General features: G+C 37.9%; 1 protein-coding gene across 1 annotated transcript; it reads right to left on the bottom strand.

Moving 5' to 3' along the window:
* Positions 1–6,491: 6,491 nt before the first annotated feature.
* On the bottom strand, positions 6,492–23,353 carry IL26 (interleukin 26). Its single transcript, XM_019748933.2, has 5 exons — positions 23,183–23,353; positions 23,039–23,095; positions 22,727–22,861; positions 6,793–6,858; positions 6,492–6,712 (listed from the first exon to the last, which is right to left on the bottom strand). Exons 1-5 carry the CDS (start codon positions 23,351–23,353, stop codon positions 6,626–6,628), a joined length of 516 nt encoding a protein of 171 aa, XP_019604492.1. The 3' UTR covers positions 6,492–6,625.
* Between the last annotated feature and the right edge of the window lie 503 nt (positions 23,354–23,856).

The following is a 23,856-nucleotide window of genomic DNA, read 5'->3' as shown; positions in this document are numbered from 1 at the left end:
ATCTATCAATGGACAGTTAGATTGTTTCCATACCTTCTGAATAAAGCCATTGAGAACAAGGCTGCAATGAGCATAGGAGTGCTATCTCTTTGAGATCCTGATTTAAGTTCTTTTGGGTATATAACCAGAAATGGGATCACTGCATCATATGGTATTAGGTTGGTGCAAAAGTAATTGTGGTTTAAAGGGTTAAAAATAATTGCAAAAACTGCAGTTACTTTTGCACCAACCTAATAGTTCTGGTTTTAATTTTTTGAGGAACTTCCATACTGTTTCCATAGTGCTGCACCATTTGTATTCCCATCAACAGGATACAAATCTTCCAACTTCCCTACATTTTCACTAACATTGGTTGTCTGTTCTGAAACTAATAAAACATTCTGCAGTTACCTCATTTAGAAGCTGCTGAGCGGAAAATTGCAAATGACTAAAGGAAACTGATAGCTGTCTATAAGATTCAACAATGATTAGAAAAATATAGAAAAAGCAAACTTACATCATGTTCCTCAGTGCACTCTTCTGCCACAAACGAACGAGTTTAACAGCAAGAATTATTTTCCTTAAAACATCTCTTATTATGAGAATTACTACTTTTATCCTCAAAGAACTGATCACGCCTCTTTTCATTCTGACAAACTTGTCAAAAATCTTTGCTACATATAACAAATAATGCCTCATTAATTCATTCCAATGATATTTTTGAGCCCCTCGCTATCATGTTCTAGAGTCTCATAAAATGTTGGCAGTGTAAAGATCAATGAGGCATGATCACTACTTTTAACACTCTCTTGATTAGGTGAGAGAATTAGATAAGAGAGTCAAGGGTTGCCATATCGTGTGATAAAAAGTATATCATAAGAATTTTGCTGGTATCATAGCAGCCAGAAGAAACCAGAGGAGTCCTCTAACCAGACCAAAGATAGGGGTAAGAACAAGAGAGGTGACACCAATGAATAGATAGGTAGCATTATAAACTATTTGAATAAGACCTGTGTTCTCATGAAGATGGTTAGGAATGTCATCTGGAAAGAAGGGGCACTGGAGCTGAGCCCTGAATGGAAGGAGCCAGCTATGTACAGAACTGGAGGAAGGCATTTCATGGAGAGGAAACAGCAAGCACAAAGGCCTCAGACAATGAATTGAATGTTTCAGAAACAGAAATATGAGCAGAGATGAGGTCAATGAGAAAGACCAGACAGCTCATGTAGGACCTTCTAGGCCAGATAATAAGGTTTATTCTCAGTGTAAGGGAAGTCACCAAAAGGTATCAAACAGGAAGGAATATGCAGATAAGGGAAGGGAGGAATAGAGAGATTAAGGTCACTCAGCTCCTAAATTACAGCCTATATTTGAACTTAGGCTGTGTTGGCTACAGAATCAGTGTGCTTAATTGTGAGGTCATTCTGTCTTGGATTTCCAAGTTGCTAAAGACTAGAAGATGAACTGATTTTAGAAAGAGAGAAAAAATTCTGTTTTTGAGGTGCCTCACATGGAAATGTCAAGCATACAGCTGGATGTGTGAGTATGGAATTCAGGGGATAGGTCAGCCTGAAGACATTAATGGTGCCATCAGCAAGCCCTGGGGTCCTCCCATTTGTAGTTTTTGCATACAAGCTCCCTTGAGAGACTGAGAAGCAGCATCCTAGTGAGGTAGAAAGAACCACACAGTAACGTGGATTCCCAGAAAGTGAGTGATTGAAATGTTGGTTTGATTCTCAACCAGGCTCTGTCCTCATGGTAGCAACAGTCTATATTTTTTCAAGTTTAAGGCTCGCAGAAAAGAGAGAGACTCTCTTCCCAGGGAGAAAACACTGGAATTCACTCTGATTGGACCTTCACGGATCATAGGCCCATCCCTGAATCCTGCACCAATTATGGTGACTGTGACTAGGGAGCCCTAAGGTAGGGTTCCCTCCATAATATACAGATGAAAAGCTGGGACTTTGCATGCAATTATTACCAGAATTTTGAAAATGACCATGGCTAAAAAGTACTAGAGCGACCTGATTTCTACGAAGAAAATGCCTCTCACCAGTTCCAAAAAGCCTCAAAGATCGTCTCCCCGTGCAAAAGCTACTGACACTGGTGGCTGTCCACATCGAACCCCCCAACACGCCTTCACAGAGTAAGGCACTCTAAATGTGATCTAGACTGGGCAGGACTCAATCATGAATGATATGGGTAAATGGGAAATCACCAGGGCCTCGTTCTGAATCAACTACTTTGAAAACAGTTCTGTTTAAAGGAAATGTAACCTCATGGTTGGGAAGCCATTTCACTGAGTCCCTTGCAAAACCTTCTGTCTTGTGGAAGGTGAGGTTAGGAACCAGCCATGGTTAGGATTTTCAACATTCATGGCAACAGAGTTCTCTTGGCTCCTTCCTCTTATCTCTGAATACACCATCCATTCACTCACTCACTCACTCACTCATTTACTCATTCAACAACAGTTTACTGAACACCCGCTAGGATAAGGCACTGTTTAGGTACTGGAGAAACAACAGTAAACAAATCATACAAAAACCCCTCTCATCATGAAACTGAAATTCTAGGAGAGGGAGGTAGATAGTGCTAAATAAAAATAATATATAAGTAATTTATGTAGTGTGTTAGAAGGTAATATATGCTATGGAGAAGAGGAAAAAGGCATGTGGAGTGTCATGGTAGGAGATGTACAACTTTAAAGAGGATAGCCAACTCTCAGACAATTTATTCAGTGCCAACTACCTTATTTATGAAGATTTTTTTCTTAATTAATTAAAAATGTAAATCCAGCAATGCATGAAGATGTTTAATGGTAGGGGAGGAGTGGGGCCCCAGAGGACACCAATGCACCGCCCCTGGTCCTCACAGGCTGCCCCTGGGGCTCATGGATCAGAACTCATTCTTAGGAAAGTGGAGACAGCATGACTCATCCCAAATCAGCTGGGAGTAGGAGCTGCTGTGTTTTGGAGGGTAAGGAGCAGAAGGAGTTAGGGGAAGCTTTGGACAGGAGTTGAATAAGTAAGTGGGGGTTTCTCACCCTGGAGGATTCTCAGTCCCCATCTGTATCTCTATAGCACATGCAAACACTTACATTTATGGCTGGGCTTCTCCCTCTTCCTCACATAGCCAGAGCAGCAGAGAGCGAGGGCGTGTTTAGTATATCTTTTGACCCTGCAATCCTGCTTCTAGAAAGCATTCCTACAAAAATAAAAGCACAGACCAGGAAATACATCCAAGGATGCTCATTACAGCACCTCCTCAGTGCAGCTGTCCTTACCTCCACCCTACGGCACTTTGTACTTATCTCCATTATTGCTTGAATTCCACCATGATTGTTCTTTTCCCATCATCTCCCTTCCTAGGTCTTAAATTGCTAGAGAGAAGCTGAGTTTTATTTATCATTATTACCTCAGTCACACCCATGTGACCAGCAGATAGTAAGCATTCAATAACTATAGACTTGATTGGTTTTCATTTTAGTTACTAATAACTCACAGTCCTAGTGAAGGACGCCATTCTTATAAATTCTCATGCTGTGTAATTCACAGCACCGTTCTGCATTTGCTTTTGAGATGTTCTGCTACTTCTTCTGCTCAGCTTGATTGAGCTTTCACTTTTTGTTCCTACCGCTGTGTGTACATCTGACCGCTCCAAAAGACTCTAACAGGAGACATGGTGACTCCCATAGCTCCCTTCCATCGGAAGCTGCATCGACCACCATACCTGGGCAGAGACTGCCCTCCCTGAGGGCCGAAGGGGGAAGGACGAGGGCAATGCTACCATCCCAGCGTCCTCCGTCAAGAACCACAGTCAGCAGCCCAATGGAATGACTGACTGGGCGAGCGTGCTTTCGTACCTCTGTCTCTGGAAACAATGACAGGAGCTCTGAAACCAGTTTGAAACTTGAACATCGTGGCTTGACTTTTTCTAAACCAGCGTCTGTGGGCAGGTTAAAATGATCAAGTTCTAATTTCCAACTATTTCTAAGTTGGACCAGAATGAGGCAGTGGAAATTCATTATAATGCAGTGTTCCCCAATGTATGAGACACATTTCTCCTGGGGTTTGCAAGATGATTCCACATGTTACACAGATAAAGGCGTTTTAGTTAAGAATGCATTTGTTTAAGTTTAGTAACATATTTTAAGAGTTGTATATTTACTTACAGTTACCTTTTATATGGGACAAGTAAAAAATGTGTTGATTTAAATTCATTTTTATGCAAATAATAATATAGGTGCTCTTAGAGGAGTCAAGTTGGCAAGCAGTGTTCTAGTCCTTTCCTCAAGGTTCAAGCAACCAGTGAAACTATGGCAGCAGAGAATGCCACAGTTGAAAAACACCTTGGAAGCTACCTAATCCAATTCACTATTTTATTTACTTATTCATTCAATAAATAGTTATTGCACACTTACTATGTATAAAGGTCTGGACAGAACTGCAGTGAATCAGGCAGCCCCAGTCTAGTGGGAGAGACAGACATTAACTACATACCCAGTAAAATAATTATAATTATGATGGGTACTAAGAAGAAGCAAAGCATGTATTAAACTTTTAACAGCAGGGTGTTTGAATAAAATCTTTAAAGGATTCGGAACAATTAACCAGGCAAAGCAGGGCTTAGGGTAGAGTTAGAAGCAGGTGGTGGAAAGGAGAGAGAATGTGTGAGACCCTGACAGGGCAGTGTAGCTGCAGTAAGAGAAGACCACAGTCACTCATTGCACAGATGTCTTTATAAGTCATCTGTGGTAACTAATTTCAGTAAGGACCAACCCAGAAATAGAGGCCTGAGAGGTGAAGTAACCTGACATTGAACTCACATCCTAAGAGCCTGACATTTGAAAAAGTTTGTTTATGAATAGGTACCAGCACACGCCTATTGGTTTTTTCCTCGCTGATGACTTTTCCATTCCTAGAGTTCTTCTGAGTTTAGCAGCCTTTTGACTGTTCTGGGCAAACCAAAGAATTTGAGAAACAATCAAACAAACACAGTGAATTCAATCACCCCAGTTGAATTCAGAGGGACACAGGTGAAATTTTATCCTTAAGGACCAAAGTTTACTGACCAACATGAATATTTCCCAGCCCCTCTGATGCCTAGAGTCCCCACATATTGGGGCAGCTTATGAATAGTTTGTAATCAAGACTGGAGTCTCTGGGCCCTGTGAAGGGAAGCACAAACCCAGCTGTGAGGGGTGCCTGTCCTACAAAAAACGGAGTGCTCTAAAAGTGGGGCAATGAGTGGCCATGGGGGTATCACCTCTTCTCAGATCCATGGAAAAGACAGTGTAGATTCCTGATTCCCCAGATCCCAGCTCTTCTGAGTATTCATCAAGAAAGAAGGCTGCCCCATTACTGGTGGCGTGGGAGCCTGCACTGGGAAGCCCGACATCACCAAACAGCGCGAGATAAAGAGAAAGTCCTCCAGTCTCGTCCTCATCAAACCCCTCTGCTCACCACAGCTTTCCCTTCCTTTGGGTTTGTCTAAGAATGAAGTCCCAGGTAGAGATAAGACATGGGCCCACGTGGTGTTAATAGGGAAGGCAGAAAGGAGGAGGGGCAGCGAACAAAGAAGTAATTTTGAAATATGAGGTAAATCCAAGCGAGGGCAGTCCTTAATGAATAGAATAATGACCACATGATTGAAAAGAAGAACGGGATGATGGGAAAGCAATGAAGAGAAGGGGTGCGGAGGACAAAATCCACGAACGCCATGGGGAAGCCCTGCCTATTCATATCACAAAACACCAACGCACAGTTCTGTGTGTAGCAGGGGCACAGGGCGTACTTTGTGGAAGCGAACTGGCTGTCACACAAATTGCTGTCTGAAACGCCTATGCCTCGTACACCAAGAGCTGCAAAGCAAAGTCTGCTTAATGCAAAATAATGGTCAACTCATACTGGCCATGCAAGTAAGGTTTTTAGACTGTATGAGAAGCTTACTGAGGTGCAGTATGAACTGCATTTAGACTTTTACCTGGCCTCTACCGACCTTCCTAATGTATAGCACCCAGAAGGACCATTATCAAGCTCCAGCATCATTTCAACTCAGTTACTTGTGGTCTTTGTGGCTTGGGTTATCTATCAAAGGAGTTCCCAGTAAACCATTCCAAGCAGTTAGTTGATTTGTGTGTCCTACTTGATCTCTTTGTTACCATTTTACTCAATGAAATTCTATCATGCTCTTGTAAAAAGAACATTCAGGAGAAAGAACAGTTTACTTAATTAAAATCAAAACCTGTTAGAAGCTAAGTTAACACTGGGCATAATTAGTAATCATCAAACCCTTAAGCAAACAAAAATCACATACTCGTACATAGCATCTATTTAAGCCTCAATAACATTATATTATATCCCAGAAATGTGTCATTTTCCCTCCATAAATATTACGTGAGTTAATTCTGGTTATACACTTTTAAACTAAATTTGTATCATGTACTTGGGAATAACAAAACATATTCAGGATGAAAGCACTCCAAAACTTTATTACATGAAATTCCTCTAGTCTATTCTGAAGCATTTAACCTGCTGTCAGCAGTATGTATACATTTTTAAAAAAGAAATACACTTAGAAATCTATTTCTGGTGGTTCTCATTCTATTTCAAAGTAACAATCAAATCAATGCACTTGACTTCTTGCATTATTTAATGCTTTCCAGGAATTGTTTAATCCAGGAAAGAAGAATATCCAGTTCACTGATGGCTTTGTAGATTCCTCTGTTTCCCATCTGCAGATAAAGTAGAGATTTAAAACAGAAATCTTTCATATTCAAAAAAGTATTCAAAAACAAAGATTTGGAATACTTACCCTATACAGTGTTCTTTTCATCCTGGTAATGGATTTCATCTCTCTCGCTGATGAAGCACAGGAAATCTAAGAAATCGACAGTAAATACAGATAATATTGTTGAAGAGGCACTCATCATACTTACTCATTTCACCCATTCAGCAAACATTTATTGAGCAGGTATAATGTGCCAGACATGGATATGCACTGGCAAAAAAGTAATACGTGGTATCTGTCCTATAGAGCTTGCAGTTCCTTGGGGGAAGCAAATGATAAATAAAAACAGAAGCAAAAAGTTAAAGTTGACAAATTACTATGAAAGCTGTGTTTGTAATGCATGATATTCTATGATAGGGATTTACAAGAATGACCTACTTTTAATTGGGTTGTCAGGATGGGCTCTTTTTAAGAATGACATTTAAATTATGATCTGGAAAATTAGAAAGACCCAGATATATGAGGAGGTAAAAAAGAAAAAAAAAAAAAGCTGGAGATAGTTGGAGAGGATGCACAGGAGAGAATAATTCAGACAAAGAAAAGGTGTGCAAAGGCCCTGAGGTAGGAAAGACTAGTGCTTTCTAGAAACTGAAAGAAAGAAAGTACGGCTGTAGCAATTCAACAAGAGAGATGTGGGTAGCATGCAAGATGAGAAAAAATTTTACTTTTTGAAAAGTCACCCTGGCTGTTATATTGCATAGTACAATATTCAGATGTCAATTGCCAGGAGAAAGCACTAGGAAATTAGTATTAGTTTCTAGTTAGGAGAAGTAGCAGGCTGATGTCTTGCAGCCTGGCCTGGGGAAAACTGCCAGTCTCCTTTGAGGAGGTGAAATTTCCAACCCTATCTAAGCACAGGAATTGCTTAGGAGATAAGTAGGAGGAAACTAACAGCATTCTCTATTGTCGCACGAATTTCCAAAGGCTTAATTAGAGAAAAGGAAAGGGGAGAAAAGGATGACTGTATCTCATTTATCTATTTCGTTCTTACTCATAAAGCCTTAACTCTGGCATAGACCAAGGGGATTGTATAGGCCAATACTTTTCAATTACAGAAAGGGAAACTAAGGCCCAAGTGGGTTAGTTACTTGCCCAAGATATCACAGGAGGTCCTATCCTAGTGACAAAATAGTGTCGGGCACATCAATAAAGATAGCATTTAATTAAAACTCATGAAATTGAAGCAGATAAATGACAACACCTATTTCAAAAAATGACACATGGTCAACGTCAACCAAAAGGTCCCTTCAGGCCAGAACACAAAGAGGAGAAGGGGCAGCATTCAGGCTTCTTTTCTGACCCAGAGCAAATAACTGTGTGATCTAACAGATATATCTTGAATGCTGTTTTAGGGGCTTATAGGTGGTGATGATGTCATGACTCTGCCCAAATGGGGTCCCTACTACCATCAAGTCAGACCCCGCACAGGAAGAGATCCTTGTTGTGAAAGGAGCTTTGATGATCAGGCATAGAAGAGCTGCAGACAGGGAATGTTCAGGTGAAAATGCAGTTTGCAGGATTGACAAGCCCAAGGTTGGACCTCCCTGTGATACGAGCCCTGAGTTAAGAAGAGGACATTTCAACCCAGACCGGACACTGTGAGGTCCAGGACAGTCGTGGCCAATGTCAAAGATTACAGTCAGAAAGAATTCACTCATTCATTAAACAAACATTCCTAAAGTGCCTACTGTGTGTTAGGCCATGTGCTAGGCAATAAAGACATAATGATGAGCAACACAGAATTAGTAAATGAAATAGATGTAGATTGGAAAATTAACAAAATACAAGATCAATATTAGGAAGTAAAAATTCAGCAGTTCTGGGAGCTCTCTTCTTACCCCAGTTCTTCTTCAAGTAAAAACAGAAATACTGCGATGGTTAGGTAAAAATAAAAATAACATATATTATGTTAGAATTTTGTGCCAGGCACTAATCTGAAGGTTTTAATTATATTAATTTATTCAGTCCTCACAACAACCCTATGAGGTAAGTACTATTATTACCCTCATTTTACAGACTGGGAAATGAAAGCATATATGTTAATATTCTGCCTATGGTCACACAGTAAGTGGAAAAGCTGAGATCTGAACCCAAGTATTCTGACTCCAGAGTCTATTTAAAACCACTATATCATACTGAACAAAACAGCATAACTAGAAAAGATATTCCACCTAAGCAAGTCTCTTATTTAAACCTTCAAAATCCAGTTCCAAAGAGAGATTAGGTTAAAGGTCTCTGCTCTGTGTTACACAGGAGAAATGTTGGAAATAGCTTTAAAAGACTAAGCTGATTGGTAGAGAGAGACAGAGAGAGAGAGAGAGAGAGACAGAGAGAGACAGAGAGACAGAGAGACAGAGAGAGACAGAGAGAGACAGAGACAGAGACAGAGACAGAGGGACAGAGAGACAGAGAGAGAGAGACTTCAACCTGAAAATGGACAATGTGATAATAAACAAAAGAAGACACCCCGTGTATGTGGTGTGTGCGCTTTTTTCTTTCATTTGTTTTCAGATTGGAACTACAAAAGAAAATTCTAGAAATACCAAATCTAATTACAGCCAAGATAGTACACATGGAAAGAATTTAGAGAAGTCTGCCCATTATTTAATAAACGGAGAGTTTGATTAGATGCTAAATCCTTCTATCCTGAAATTATCTAACATAAAAACAGTTGGCCCAAGTCTGGCATCTGGAAAAAGGAGACTCAATGAACAGGAGAATCAATACTTGCCTGATTCCAAGTTCTTAGATGTGATGATCAATTACAAAGCACAGAAGGAGCAAGACACATGACACAATATTAAATATGCATGTGTTAGGATTTAAAGATTTAACACTGAAAATGGGAGGCCAGAGAAGCCGACTAAGTTCTGGACTTTACAGATGCTACATATCATTAAGGCCTTCCTGTTCTCTATGGCCTCTGCCCAGAGAACTTTGATCTGCAATGCATCCTACAGCAGGGAGGGAAGTACAAGAAGGCTTCTGACCTCACTCCGTCTAAGGCACATGTTACTCTAAGAGGAGCAAAGAGAAAAATAAAGTTTGGCATTAATTACTTAATTAAAATAAAACAAAAACACTTATGAGTTCCAGTGTTGCCACCAGAGCTGTGCTGGTTTATGGAATGGTTTCTGGAGCCTTTAGCTCTGTTCACTATAAATGACCCCTAGTAAAAATCTGGCCCAGAAGGTTCTCATTTTCCTCACTGTTGCAAATATGTCTACCGACCCAGTAGGGCAGCCAGATTTTACTGCCATGATTCTGATTGCTTTGCTTGGAAGGAGGAATTTATAAAAGAATGATTTCCTTTACCATATATTTCAGTGTATACTTGCATTTACTGAAAACAGAATGTACAACAAACGGTCACCAGTTTTATTGTCAGAATGGCTGAATATTTTGACTAACTCATTCAAAGCAGACGTGATCTAGATTAGAGGCAATTTATTAGTAAGGCTAGAATAACTAGAGACCAGCGCAAAGAAAAGTGTGAGATAGTCATAGAATAACGAACACAAGGCCTAATCATTAATCATTAAGTCAATACATTTTCATTGCGTACTTAACTATACCCTAGGCATACAATAGTGTCTCTGCCCAATAGCATTGATTTCTTTAATTTATAAAACTCCCTACATGATGAAAACTGCCTTAGGGCACAAGTGTTAGCTTACAATCTACTGAGACAGACAGTGATGCAAAATTACAATATGTGATAAATACTGTGATTTAAAAAAAATCAATTGCTCTGGGAGACAGAGCAGATGGCAATCTGACTGTGGAATATCAGGAGGCTTCCAGAAGAAGAAAACAAGTGATTTCCATCTTGCGAGGTGAGTGAGAGGGAGTGGAAAAGGCAGGGAGAAGGAATGAGTCAGCAGAGGAAGCAAGCACGCTCGCTGTTCCAAGGCTGGAGAGAGCAGAGGTGATTTAAACACCCTGCAGGTCTCAGCTGAAATCCCAGCCTCAACTATTGAAGGTACGGCCCCCAACTTCCAGTCCTGCTGCTGCCACACAACCTCCTGTGTGCTCCCTTCTCAGCACCTACCACAAGCTGAGACGAGCTCAAACTAGCTGAAAGCATTTTCAAGGAGTTTTATAAGGACAGAGATATCATATTATCTGTCAATCTTTGTTGAATCCTTAGCATCTGGAATAGTGTTCAGCAAATACTAGATACTTAACAAATGTTTGTTTAGTGAACAAATCAATGAAAGAAATGCAAGCGTCAGTATATGGCTTTGGGGCACTGGTTTAATAATAGTTTGAAGTATGTCCTAGGCATTAGTGACCATAAGAGCTGTTTAAAACAATCAGATGAACAAATAATACAATCCTTAATTTGTGTCCTCAATAGCTTCACATACTTGAAAATTATTACAAATTTGGATTGTGTATGACAGCTAAAGCAAAAATGAAAAAATCTCTTTCCACTGATAATTCTGAGAAAATGAAATACTTGAGTTAATGAGTGGACGGCTACACATGATACAGTCCCTCAGAGAATTTAACTGCTCATATTGTATTCTCACAAAGAACAACAAATCCTTTCTATTAAAAGAGTTTTATTATACTATCTCCTATTATATGTCACAGTCTCACAAGCACTGGAGGAGTACAAAACCATACATAAGATTTTATATCTTTATAAACCTCCATATAAAACTTCAGACCAATTTGTAACCATCCTTTTTTGTCTTGCTTTGTTTGGGGTTTGGATTTTGTTTTGTTTTGGTTTCTTTTTAATAGTTAACCATAATGGTTAAGATAGTTCCACTTTGGCCATAGCCTTGGATTCTTGAAACTTTCACTCCTAAAAAATGTAAATGATAGATAAGGCATTAAAGGGTAAATGAATTTTATTTTATTGTATGACAGGAGATGTAGATTTCGTCGTGGTGCAGGAAAAAGAGGTATATATTTATTTATCTATTTATTTATTTTAAGATTTTTATTTAAAAATATAGCCAACATGCATTATATCAGTTTCAGGGGTATACCATGGTTTTCAACATTTATATACCTAAAGAAGTGATCACCATGATAAGTCCAGCAACCATCTGACACTGTACTATGTTGTCACAATATTATTGGCTATATTCCCCATGCTGTACATCGCATTGCCATGACTTAGTTGTTTTACACCTGGAGATATGGACTTTTTATTGCCCTTCACTTTTTCCCTCCTTTTCTAATACTTCAATTATAGTTGACATTCAATATTATTTTGTATTAATTTCAGGTGTACAGCATAGTGGTTAGACATTTCTATATAATTTCTGAAGTGATCCCCCTGACTAGTCTAGTACCTGACACTGTACCTATTATAGTTATTACCGCATTTTGACTATGTTCCCTATGCTTTGCTTTATAGCCCCATGACTATTTTGTAACAGTTGGAACGGTTTCTTCCTGCGAGCACAGCCGCTAGAAACTTTCCATCCCCCTCCTCCTCCAATATCTTATCGGAGCAGTTTCCCTGTGAGCACAGCCTTGGGAACTTTCCGTCCCCCTCCTCCTCCGATATCTTATCGGAGCAGTTTCCTGCAAGCACAACAGTTAGAGGCTTTCCTGTCAAAACAGTATTGAGTGATCACAGCTGTTAGGGACGGACCTCCCCAGCACCCCGGCCAGATTTAACCAATCCCTAGCACTGCAATAGCAATGGCGTGAATCCCCCCAAACCCAGAGGCCTAACCCTATAAAACAAAGCGCCTGACCCCAGTAAGTGCTCAGTCTTTGGGAACAATCCCACTGAGCCTACCGGCATAATAAAGCTGTGTTCTCCCTGATCTCTGTGTGCTGCTTGAGTTTCTCAGTCCTCGCCGCTTTTCCGCAACATAACTACCAATTTGTACTACTTACACCCTTCACCTTTTCCACTTTGTCTCCCTACTCCCCTCCCATTTAACACCCTGATAACTCTAGTATCCATCCCACACCATACATAATTATCACAATATTATTGACTATATTCCTCATGCTACCATGTTTCCCCGAAAATAAGACTGAGCCGGACCATCAACTCTAATGCATCTTTTGGAGCAAAAATTAATATAAGACCCGGTCTTATACTATATTATATAAGACGAGGTATAATATAATATAATATAATATAATATAATATAATATAATATAATCAGGTATAATGTAATATAATATAATACAATATAATAATATAATGTAATATAATACCGGGTCTTATATAATATTACAACAATATTGTAAATAATGTTTCAATGAACATATAGATATCTGCATATGTCCCTTCAAGGTAGCATTTTGGGTTTCTTCAGATAAAAACCCAGAAGTGGGATTACTGGATCCTTCTTTGTCTCTTGTTATAGCCTTTGTTTTGAAGTCTATTTTGTCTGTATGACTACCCCACCTTTTTTTTTTTTCATTTTCATTTTTATGAAATAACTTTTTCCATTCATTTACTTTCATTGTCTGTGTGTTTTTCGATCTTAAATGAGTCTCTTGTAGGCAGCATATGTAAGGGTCTTGTTTTCTTATCCATTGGAGCATTTAATCCATGTACATTGAAAGTAATTATTGATAGATATTTAGTTATTCCCATTTTATTATTCATATTTTTTATCTTTTTTTTTTTTCCATCTTAAAGAAGTCCCTCTATGATTACTTGTAATACTGGTTTGGTGGTGAGGAACTCCTTTAGTTTTTCTTGTCTGGGAAGCTCTTTATCTCCCCTTAAATTTTAAATGATAGCCTTGCTGGTTAGAGTAGTCCTGGTTGTAGGTCCTTGCTTTTCATCACATTGAATATTTTCTGCAAGTCCCTCTGGCCTGCAAAGTTTCTGTTGAGAAATCAGATGGCAGTCTTACTAGAGCTCCCTTGTAAGTAACTAGTTGCCTTTCTCTTGCTGCTTTTAGGATTATCTCTCTGTCTTTAACATTTGCCATTTTAATTATAATATGTCTAGGTGTGGGCCTGTTTGGGTTCATTCTGGTTGGGACTCTCTGTGGTTCCCGGACTTGCATGTCTATTTCCTTCGCCAGGTTAGGAAAGTTTTCAGTCATTATTTCTTCAAATAGGTTCTCAAGACCTTGCTTTCTCTCTTCTCCTTCTGGTGCCCCTATGATGAGAACGTTCTTATGCTTGATGTTGTCCCACAGGTCGCTTAAACGTCTTCATTCTTTTTGGATTTTTTTTTTTCTGTTCCAATTGGGTGTTTTATGCTACCTTGTCTTGCAAATTATTGATTCAAATCTCTGCCTCATCTAGTCTGTTGGTGATTCCTTCTAGTGTATTCTTCATTTCAGTTATTATATTCTTCATTTCTGACTGGTTCTTTTTTGTGGTTTCTATGTCCTTTTTATGCTTGTTATCGCTTTGCTGAAGTTCTCACTAAGTTCCTTAAGCATTCTTATAACCATTTTTGTACTCTGTCTATGGTAGGTTGCTTGCCTCCATTTCAATTAGTTATTTTTCTGGAGTTTTCGCCTATTCTTTCATTTGGGACACATGTCTTTGTTTCCACATTTTGGCTGCTCTCTGTGTTTCTTTCTATGTATTAAGCAGATCTGCTATGTCTCCCAGTCTTGGCTTAGTGGCGTTATGTAGTAGGTGTCCTGTGGGGCCCATGGATCAGTTTCTCTCTGGTCACCTGCTCTGGGTGATCAGGAGTGTCCCTTGTGTGGGTTGTGTGTGCCCTCCTGTGATAGTTGAGACTTGATTGCTTTTGGCACATCAGTGGGTGGAATTGACCCTCAGGCTTATTGGCTGAGAGGTTTGGCCATGCCCACAGCTTATGGGCTGCTGTGGAGGAGCTAACCCCATGCAGTGAGCTTCACCCCACCTGGCTCTGGTACCTGTTGAGACTGCCTTTCAGGTGTGCCACTTGTAGAGCTAATTGGGTTGTGCTCTGCTGTGATCTGAAGCCAACCTCCAGATATGTTGGTTCTAAGGCTTCTTGGGAAGGGTTCTGATGCAGGTCAAAGTTACCAATTGCCCAAGAGGTTACCAACAGCCAGAGACTATCTGATAAGAGCCACAAAGAGATCCACAGCTGATCACTGCCTCTGCTGAAACTGGAGGCACATAGGAGAGGCCCTGCTGTGAACCGAGGATGACTGCCACCAGTATCAGATCTGGGGTACACTCGCAAAAAGCCCGGACACTCCAAGACCTGCTGCCATCTTCCAGCTCCCATAAGGTTCAGTCACTGATAAAACAGATTCAGATTTGGCCATGGGTGTAGCAGGTTGCTCAACACATGAAATATGGTGCCCACCTGCCAGCTTCACAGGAGCGGGAGCCCACACAGGGAAAATGGCAACAGTCCCTCTAGTCCTTGTCCTAAAGTTACACAACTCAGTCTTTCCCCATATGTCCCCAAAGCCCCCTGAGTCACTGTCCCTCCACTGTAGCCCAGGGTGAGTGCCTATGAGCAAGTGAGTCTGTGCACAGACCTTTTAAGAGGATTTCTGGATTTTCTGCAGCCTTCTTTCCCACCTGGACAATTGGAATCCCCACTGTTTTTCACAGACTGATGTGGGGGCTCCTCTTCCTAGCACCAGTATTTCAGGCTGGGGAGCCTGGTGTGGGGCTGGGGTCCCTTGCTCTCCGAGTGGGAACCTCCATGGTCAAGATATCGCTCCTGATTTTCAACCACCACACAGAAGTATGGGACTGCCCATTCTGCATCTCCAGCCCTCCTACCAGTCTTGACATGGCTTCTTCTTTATATTGTTAGTTATGAGTTCTTTATATTCTTAGTTTATTCTATATATTCTTCTTTATATTCTTAGTGTAGCTAGGCTTCAGATGGTTCTCCAGGTTGATTGTTGAATAATTTGGTTGTAATTTTGATGTGTTCACAGAATGAGGCAAGCACAGCATTTATCTACTCTGCCATCTCGGATCTCCAAGCAGATGTAGACAGATTTTTAACCAAGCCTTATTAATTAATTTTTTGAAGTTTTTCATGTGAGGTCTTACAAATATTTTCTGGGTACATTTAAAATATCAATTGAGAAACATACAGTAGTGTAACCTGTTTTGAAAATAGACTTTAAAAAATTTTATGTTAGTTTGGCAAAAGTATGGACGCTAGGACAACACCAAACCTACTGAGACCAGAAAAGGATTATAGGAAATTGAGAAAGAAAATTTTTAAATTAGGATTCTTGGAAGAAAGCATGACTATATTTGCAACCAATACGGTTGTATGGAAGGAGGAAAAACTATCTCCAGTTTCAAAAGCAAATTCAAAAGCAAATTCATCATCAGACATTTGATTTTTAAAAAAGCAAAACACAGATGTCCAATACCCGAGTAACTATTGGACAAAGAGTTTACAAAACATTATCCTATTTCCATATTACCTGTAACTAACAGAATCATTTGATATAAGTAAGTATACATAATCTCACTTACTTATAATTATCTAGACCCTTATAAAAGAGTTATCCATGTTCCAACAATAGAAAAAAATAGGAAGACTTTAAAACTACCTAAAATACATACAGATATTAAGGTAGAATAACTTTATTGCAGATATTTTAAAATTCTCAGGGTGATTATCATTCATCAGAATAAGTCCATGCATGGAATGTTAACTAGACTTATTGTTGTAATCATTTCACAATTGATACAAATATCAAATCATTATGTTGTACACTTGAAAGTAATATAACGTTATATGTCAATTATATCTCAATTTAAAAAAAGAATAAGTCCATGCAATTTAGCACATGCAGTGATAGAGCTATGCTTCATAATTTTGACAGATATGTTATACATCATTAACCAAATAATGGATTTACCAGCAAAAAGATTCTATGATATAATTAGAAAATATATTCACCAAGATTAAAACCAATTACTCATAAATAATCTCATTATCTTTAAATTAAAGTGATACTATAAATTATACACATAATGCAACTTAACACTCACAATAGGCACTAAAAAAGTATTTGATTATTTAGGGGAATCACTCCTTTGGAAATTGTTGAGAAAATGTAATTAGAAGAAAATTAGTGTTCTTTGTATGGAAAGCAATAAGAAAACACACTAACAATTTTTCAGAACTACTACATATTATCTCATTTAACCCTTTCAACAACCACAAAATGAGATTATTGATGTTGATAAAGACAGGATTTGGACTTTGCAATTAATGAAAGAATAAAAGAGGGTTTGTCTCATTCCCTACTTCTAGTTTCATCAGTTCAACCAATTACAATTAAAAATGTTTGAAATTACAAGGATAAATAATTAGCAATGCTTCACAACTTGATAAGCTAGTGTAATTGATGATACAAATTACTTATCAAACACATTGCAAGAAACCAAAATACAAGTATTCTATTTGCTAAGATTTATTAGCCTTTAAAGTTAATTACACACAATATAAAGAAATGCATCTCTCTAATTATCGATTATTATTTAGGCTCTCAAAATGTTAATTAAAGTATATGATGAAATCTTGAAAACTAATGGGATCTTTTTAGCAGTTTCAACCTTGATTACTAGCAATTAGGCAAATTATTTTGTGAATTTAACTAAGCAATTGTTAAATTCCTTTCAAATCTGAGAGTATTTGAGTTCTATAAGAATCTTTAAAATGTCTTCTTACATATACATAGGTCAACTTTCCAAATACCATTTAGCCAAATACCATGATTAGCAAAGATTATAAAAATAAAGATGTTTACGTTAACTATAGCTTACTTCCTTTGAACAATTATACTATCTCAATTACTGAAATCAGGCTAATTTAAAAATATAATATTTTACTAGGTGCTGCAAAATGCTTAGAATGTTACCAGAAATAAGGAGATAATATTCAAATATAGTGAGTAGTATGGGATTTAAGACCTTGGAGTCTATCGTGATAGACTTAAGAGTGGCTTAAGAAGATTCCAGTCTTAGTAGTCTTGCAAAGAAACCCAAAAGACAAGTTGCTTATAAAAATCAGAAGGCCTCTCAAAAATGAAAAATAATTTAAGTCCATGAGTTAATAATAAAACTAAGAAAATAACAACTCGTTGACAACCTTGGAAGAGTGTTAGAAAAGTAATTCCTTATATTGAAAACTAAGTAAAAAAAAAAGAATTAAGTGTTTTCCCTGCCTTTGTTATATGATAAGATCCTCAGGACAGCCAAATAGTTAGATTCTGTTTATAGCATTTCCCCCCTTATAAGTAAAATACAATAGAATTTTAAAAGTATAATTTTACAGTGTCTTATGAGTAGATTTAGACAATAATTACCAATGACTGCTAACGTCATAAAAATAGATGCCATACATTATGTGCCTCTTTATAAAAGTACACAATGCTGCCTATGAAGTGATATAACCAAAACACCAAGCCTGAATCTGATCAAGTCTCTACATGTAATTAACAATATATGGAAAATAAAGAAAAGAATATATTAAATGAGTCTATGAAAATGCAATCAGCAAAATACAGGCAATAAGACACTCTGTAAAACAAATTACCCAATTTCTTTAACAAATAAATTGCAAGAAGAAGGAGAGAGAGAGAGAGAGGAAAGGGGAAAGAGAAATTACAAGGATTTGAGTAAAGCTCACAGAAATGTGTTGACTCAGTAGAGGGGCAAAATTAGCACTAAATTAAACAATGCATTGGTCCTAACAAAACTTAAAAACAAGATCTTAAATAATCAAACTTTTTTCGAGCAATTTCACTCTCTTCCAAAACAAAGTTCATGAATATTTATAGGAATACAAAAAATATATAGGACCCAAGACGGTAAAATTTATAATGTCTGACATCCAATCAAAAATTACCAGGCATGCACAGAAGCAGGAAAATATAACTCATAATGAGGAGAAAAATCAAGTAATTGAACTGACACAAATGTTAAAATTGTAGACAAAAATATTAAAAGGGCTAATGTAAATTATTCTACATGTTCTAGAAGCTAGAGGAAAGATTGATCATGTTAAGTAAGAAAACGAATATTATTAAAAAGACCCAATTCAGACTTCCAGAAATAGAAACTACCATGTCTAAGATGAAAAATTTGAGATTAACATTAGGTAAAACACTGCAGAAGGAAAGATTAGTGAACTTGAAGATGTAGCAATAGAAAGTATCCACAATGGAAACTATCCACAGAAAAAGACTGAAAAGCACAGAACCAGTGAACTGTGGGACAACTTCCAATGGCTTGATGTATATGCAATTAGAGTTTCAAAAAGAAAAGAGCTAGAAGAAGGCACAGAAATAATTTTTGAATAAATAATAGCCAAAACATTTCCAGAGTTCATGAAATCTAAAACCTACATATGCAAGAATTTCAATTAACTCCAAGCACAAAGAACATAAAGGAAACTATACCAATGCACATCATAATTGAATTGCTTAAAACAAATCATAGCGAAAACCTTTAAAAGGAAAAAAGCCAAAATTCTGTATATACGTCAAATATTTCAAATTCAGACAGCATTTAACTCTGGAATGCAACGTTGTTTTTAATCAACCCCTCTAAATCCTATTTAGACCCTAGTATCCACACTAACCTAACTAAGCATTAGTCTAGAGTTCTGGAATCTGGAAACAGGGATTGGGCCATTTCTGCCTGTTTCTGAACCGTGGAAGAAGCCTTGGACCAGTTTTGAAATGTGTGGAGATTCTGTAGTAGCAATAGAACCACAGAACTCAGGGCCCCTCTCAAAGTCCCTCCTTGAAAAAGGTCCTGCTCCATTTAGACTTGAGTAGTACTAGCAAAGCTCTGAATCCCCAGCTTTGCTAACCCTATTATTACAGGGATTTTACTTTCTTCCTCTTATTATTGTTTGTGAAGTTACCTTGCCCTTCCCTTCCTTTCCCCTGGAATCCTCCTTAGCAGTGCATATGGGTACACACACACACACAGACACACACACACACACACACACACAGACACACACACACTGCAAAACTCCTAGAGGGCAAGATTTGTGTTTTACTCCTTTTTTCCCATAACAACCCCCAATAGCAAAGACAACAGGGGAAATACAGCAAGTAATTACTTCTTACTTGACTGTTTAGATATTGACCATATTTATTGCCCATTTTTAATTAATATCACATTTAAGCTAATATAACCTACTTCGTAGTTTATAACTTCTTCCTGCTAAACCCTGCCCCAACTACTAACTTAGAATTCCACCTAGAACAGATGCTGAGTAAATTTACATTAAACAGATGTCAGCTTCTGTTTCCAAAAATATAACATTATGATTTGCCAAAAGATTAAACGCAAGGCCAGTACCTATTTCCCTAAAGCAAAAAGTCTGAGGTTTTCCAAAGCTCAGGCTGATCCTCAAACTTTCTTTTTCAGTTTCCCGGAGGTGGCTGATACACCCAGGGCATGAACTCCATAGCTTCTGCAACAAATTAACTGACGCTAGCAATGGTGGTTTCAGGTGGGAGAATGGAAGTACAGCCCCAAAGTTAGGTGGCCCCTGGAGAGGTTGATTGGATGTTGTATTCGCGTCTGGCCATAAGGGGGAGCCAGCCACTTTGGTAAAACACCACAGCCAGCCAGAAGTGCCCTGCTACTCTGATGCCGCTGGGGCCCAAGTCCCTGAAATATGTCCATTAACAGATTGAAGTCCCTTTAGGAAAAAATTTCAAAAAACACATCGAGGAAAACCAGAGTTCCTAGACAGTTGTACGTTTTCTAAGTTTTTCATCTAGAACATTGCTTGGTTTTGGTTATAACTGTCATTAGGTGTTTTTTAGCTGTTTGAGCCAAGGAAACCAAATCAATTGTAAAAACAAAACAAAACAAACAAAAAACCAGACAGAGTTTGGGGAGTGGTTCCAGGTGTCCAGGTACACTGTACTGTTTCATGCAAGGATTTCTTCTAGTGCCTCACCATTTAGAATAAACTTCATTTAGAATAACATTAAATTAACTTGGACGGTTAATACGATGGATAGCACGAACAAAGAGAAACCAAGATCTCTAGCAAAAAGGGAAACAGAAGATACTTAAAACAAAAAAGAAAAGAAAAGAAAAAGAAAAAGACTGAAGAGAATCCCTGTTTCCAGATACTGCAATGGGATCAGCTTGCTTGTTCTTTTGGATGACTCCACCCTAGCCTGTACTGACTGCCATAGGTCTCTATTTGCCCCAATATCAAGTCCTTCAATGGATTATTCTTGTCTTCTTCAAGGCTTTTAGTGGTGAAACCTCTCTTACTGGATATAATAATCACCTAATCATGGGAGCCAAATGAAATATAAAATTATATAATAATTCAGTTTAAATTTAACAGATCATACTATTCATTATCTTAATAAGATGACTTCGTAGGTTAAGTATAGAATAAACCAAAGATAAGTGATGGCCTCTCCATTATTTCAGGCAAGGGAACTAGCCCAGAGCATTCTCTCTGTATTCTACAAAGAAGTACCAGTTTGTAACTTTTAAAAGTATTGTCATTATTTTAATGGAATGAGAAAGTTTATGAAAAGCCATGCAATTGAAGTCCCAAACAAGGACATAACTTAAGCACAAACTAACCAAAGAAAAAGAACATAAATTCGTTGGCTTTTTTTTTTCCCTAACTGACCAGCTCACCCTCATAAAATGCCTCTGTACTGTGGACTGCAATTTGGGTTCCCAAGTACCTTCAAGGACTACAAGAAAAAGATATCCTAACTTTTAAAATACCAGGAGGGCCAAAAAAATGTGTACAAGTGGACACTTTGGTCAACATTGCTCAAGCGGTAGTTCGCCATAATCAGAAGTGTCTGGACGCTGATAGTCACCATTTTGAGCACCTCTTGTAACTGCAGAAGTCCAATGTGACTTGTATTCATCTTTTGTTATTGGTATATATTGAGTATTACAATTTTAATAGTTTTTTCCTTTCTTAAAAATGTATACATTTCTTTGGCACCCTCTATATAAATGTCCACCTCCAACTGCGCAATGTTTAAGCCTCAATGACCATCATGCCCAAGAATAGAGAGCTCGGTTACGTCTGCCATCCCAAGGACTGCAATTAGCATCACTGCCTCACCTTTGCAGCACCTGCAAGGTACAACTGCAGTAGGCTGCAGAAAGCATACTTGAAACCCACACAAAGTCCCAGAAAATATTCCAAACTCTCTATAGAGGCAAATCAACATATTGCACAGATTCTGACTTGGTATTTTGTTCTGTTTTTCTACACTGGTCTTTATTACCATGGATATTTTTATAGAAATGTGGTCACTTTTATCTTCTTAATTCCCCATTGCTAACAGTGACAGTGACCACAATGCAGTATTAAATAATTTAGGTACCAAAAAACACATACCACCCTTTTTTAAAGTTTGACTGAGACCATGCCTTAAAAATAATATAACCATAAAAAACAGATAAATAAATAAGAAAAGAGCAGATGATATTATAAGGGCAGATTATAATATTTATAGTATTATAAATAATAAAAGTTTGTATCAATATGGGGATGGAAGGAAGGAGGGAAGGAAGGAAGGAAAAGGAAGGAAGGAAGGAAAAGAAAGAAAGAAAGAAAGAAAGAAAGAAAGAAAGAAAGAAAGAAAGAAAGAAAGAAAGAAAGAAAGAAAGAAAGAAAGAAGGAAAATAACTTTTTAGAGTAGTGTTTGGCACGCAGCGGGTACTTAAGAAATATTTATTAAATGAATGAATGAATTACTTGGGAATCATAAAGAGGGAATGATAAAAATTTAATAAATATTTAAGAAGCATTCCATGTTATTTTAGCTCTCTTCAATGTTTTATGAACCACCATTCCTTAAGAAATAGTAAATAAAGACATTCTGAGTTATGCAAGGTTATTTGACTCTGTTTCCCTGGTGACGAACTCTCCATTTGAACTATATGCTAACAATTAAAAAGCCTCTTTTACTCACCCTTTGGTGTGCAGACAGCTTCATACATGCTGTTTTCTAGATAGGTTTTTAGGGTCAAACTCACCATATTTGCGGTGCATACTTACACAGCGGCTCAATTTCTGCCTAAGGCTATGAAATTCTTCCACAAAGTGTATTTCTTTACAAACTTGCAGTTGGAGTTCACCAAAAACATATTCCATGAAGAAGGACAGAAGTTGTTCTCGGAATCTGCAGTTTTTCTATAAATAAGATATAAGAAATTGCATAAGGTAAACGACGAATAGTTTTTATAAAATGTCACTAAAACATCCCTCTATTTATTACTTGATGACCATCGGAAAAAATTTAAATGCAAGGAAAAAAGCATCAAACAAGTAGAAACATGAAAATAAATAAAAAAAGACCCTCTGGCTTACCATAAATAATTTTTTTGTTTTCTTTTTTAATAATCGTATATTTTTTATGCGGTCTTCCTACAATGAAACAAAGAGAAATAAGTTTTGTCTGGAATTATAGGTGTCCTTGAATGGACATTAATCTAAGCAGAGCCTAATACTTACTGGAATTGTTGCTTTGAGCCATGATGCCTTGACATAGAGCGTGTCAACAGCTTGGGACAGTGTTCCCCTTGGGTAACAACTTTTGGCGAAGGAAGATTGCTTGCACTTGGCAATAGCAAGAGACAGAGTGACAAACAGCAATCCAGACCTCAAAATGCAATTCACCCACATTTCCCTCCACCTCACTCTGGGCCAGTGTCACTCTCAGCAGACAGAAGAGTCATTTGTGTTGGTTAGATGAGAAGATAACCTACTTATTTTAGCCCTCAAAGCTGCCTCTCTGATGAGATGCTACAGAAGATAACTTACAGTTTATACAGAGGAAGATTGCTTTGCCTGCTCTGTTTTTTTTAGAGCTTGCTTCATAATCAAAAAATGTTGATCACATCAGCTGTGAAGTTAAGTAAAAGCTCCAATTTACTGGTAAGGTTGGGGCCTCAGTTCCAAAAAATAAAAGATAGAACTTCAGCTGCATATCACAATAGATTTCATTATTTTAAAAGTCATGTCATGCCAATGAAAGAGCCTGGTCTCCAGGAGGCCATGTGATTTTTTTTTAATTCCCATATGAAACAAACAAACAAACAAAAAATCTCCTTTTCTAACTAGTATTCTAGCTAGTATCCCAGGAAAATTTAACCAAAGGATAGAATGGGCAGCCCTGGAAAATCTGC

This window comes from Rhinolophus sinicus, linkage group LG02, assembly GCF_036562045.2.
Source record: "Rhinolophus sinicus isolate RSC01 linkage group LG02, ASM3656204v1, whole genome shotgun sequence".
In the NCBI taxonomy this organism is placed as follows: domain Eukaryota; kingdom Metazoa; phylum Chordata; class Mammalia; order Chiroptera; family Rhinolophidae; genus Rhinolophus; species Rhinolophus sinicus.
The sequence above is the reverse complement of the archived record's forward strand: the minus strand, read 5'-3'. Positions and strand labels throughout refer to the sequence as shown.

What these genes read in the sequence shown, in the direction of transcription:
- IL26 (XM_019748933.2), bottom strand. Translation starts at nt 23,353, where the DNA reads ATGTGGGTGAATTGCATTTTGAGGTCTGGATTGCTGTTTGTCACTCTG. An exon ending in GGCTCAAAGCAACAATTCCA is followed by an intron (nt 23,096 to 23,182) that starts GTAAGTATTAGG and finishes GTTTCATTGTAG; the next exon opens with GAAGACCGCATAAAAAATAT. An exon ending in AAACAAAAAAATTATTTATG is followed by an intron (nt 22,862 to 23,038) that starts GTAAGCCAGAGG and finishes TCTTATTTATAG; the next exon opens with AAAAACTGCAGATTCCGAGA.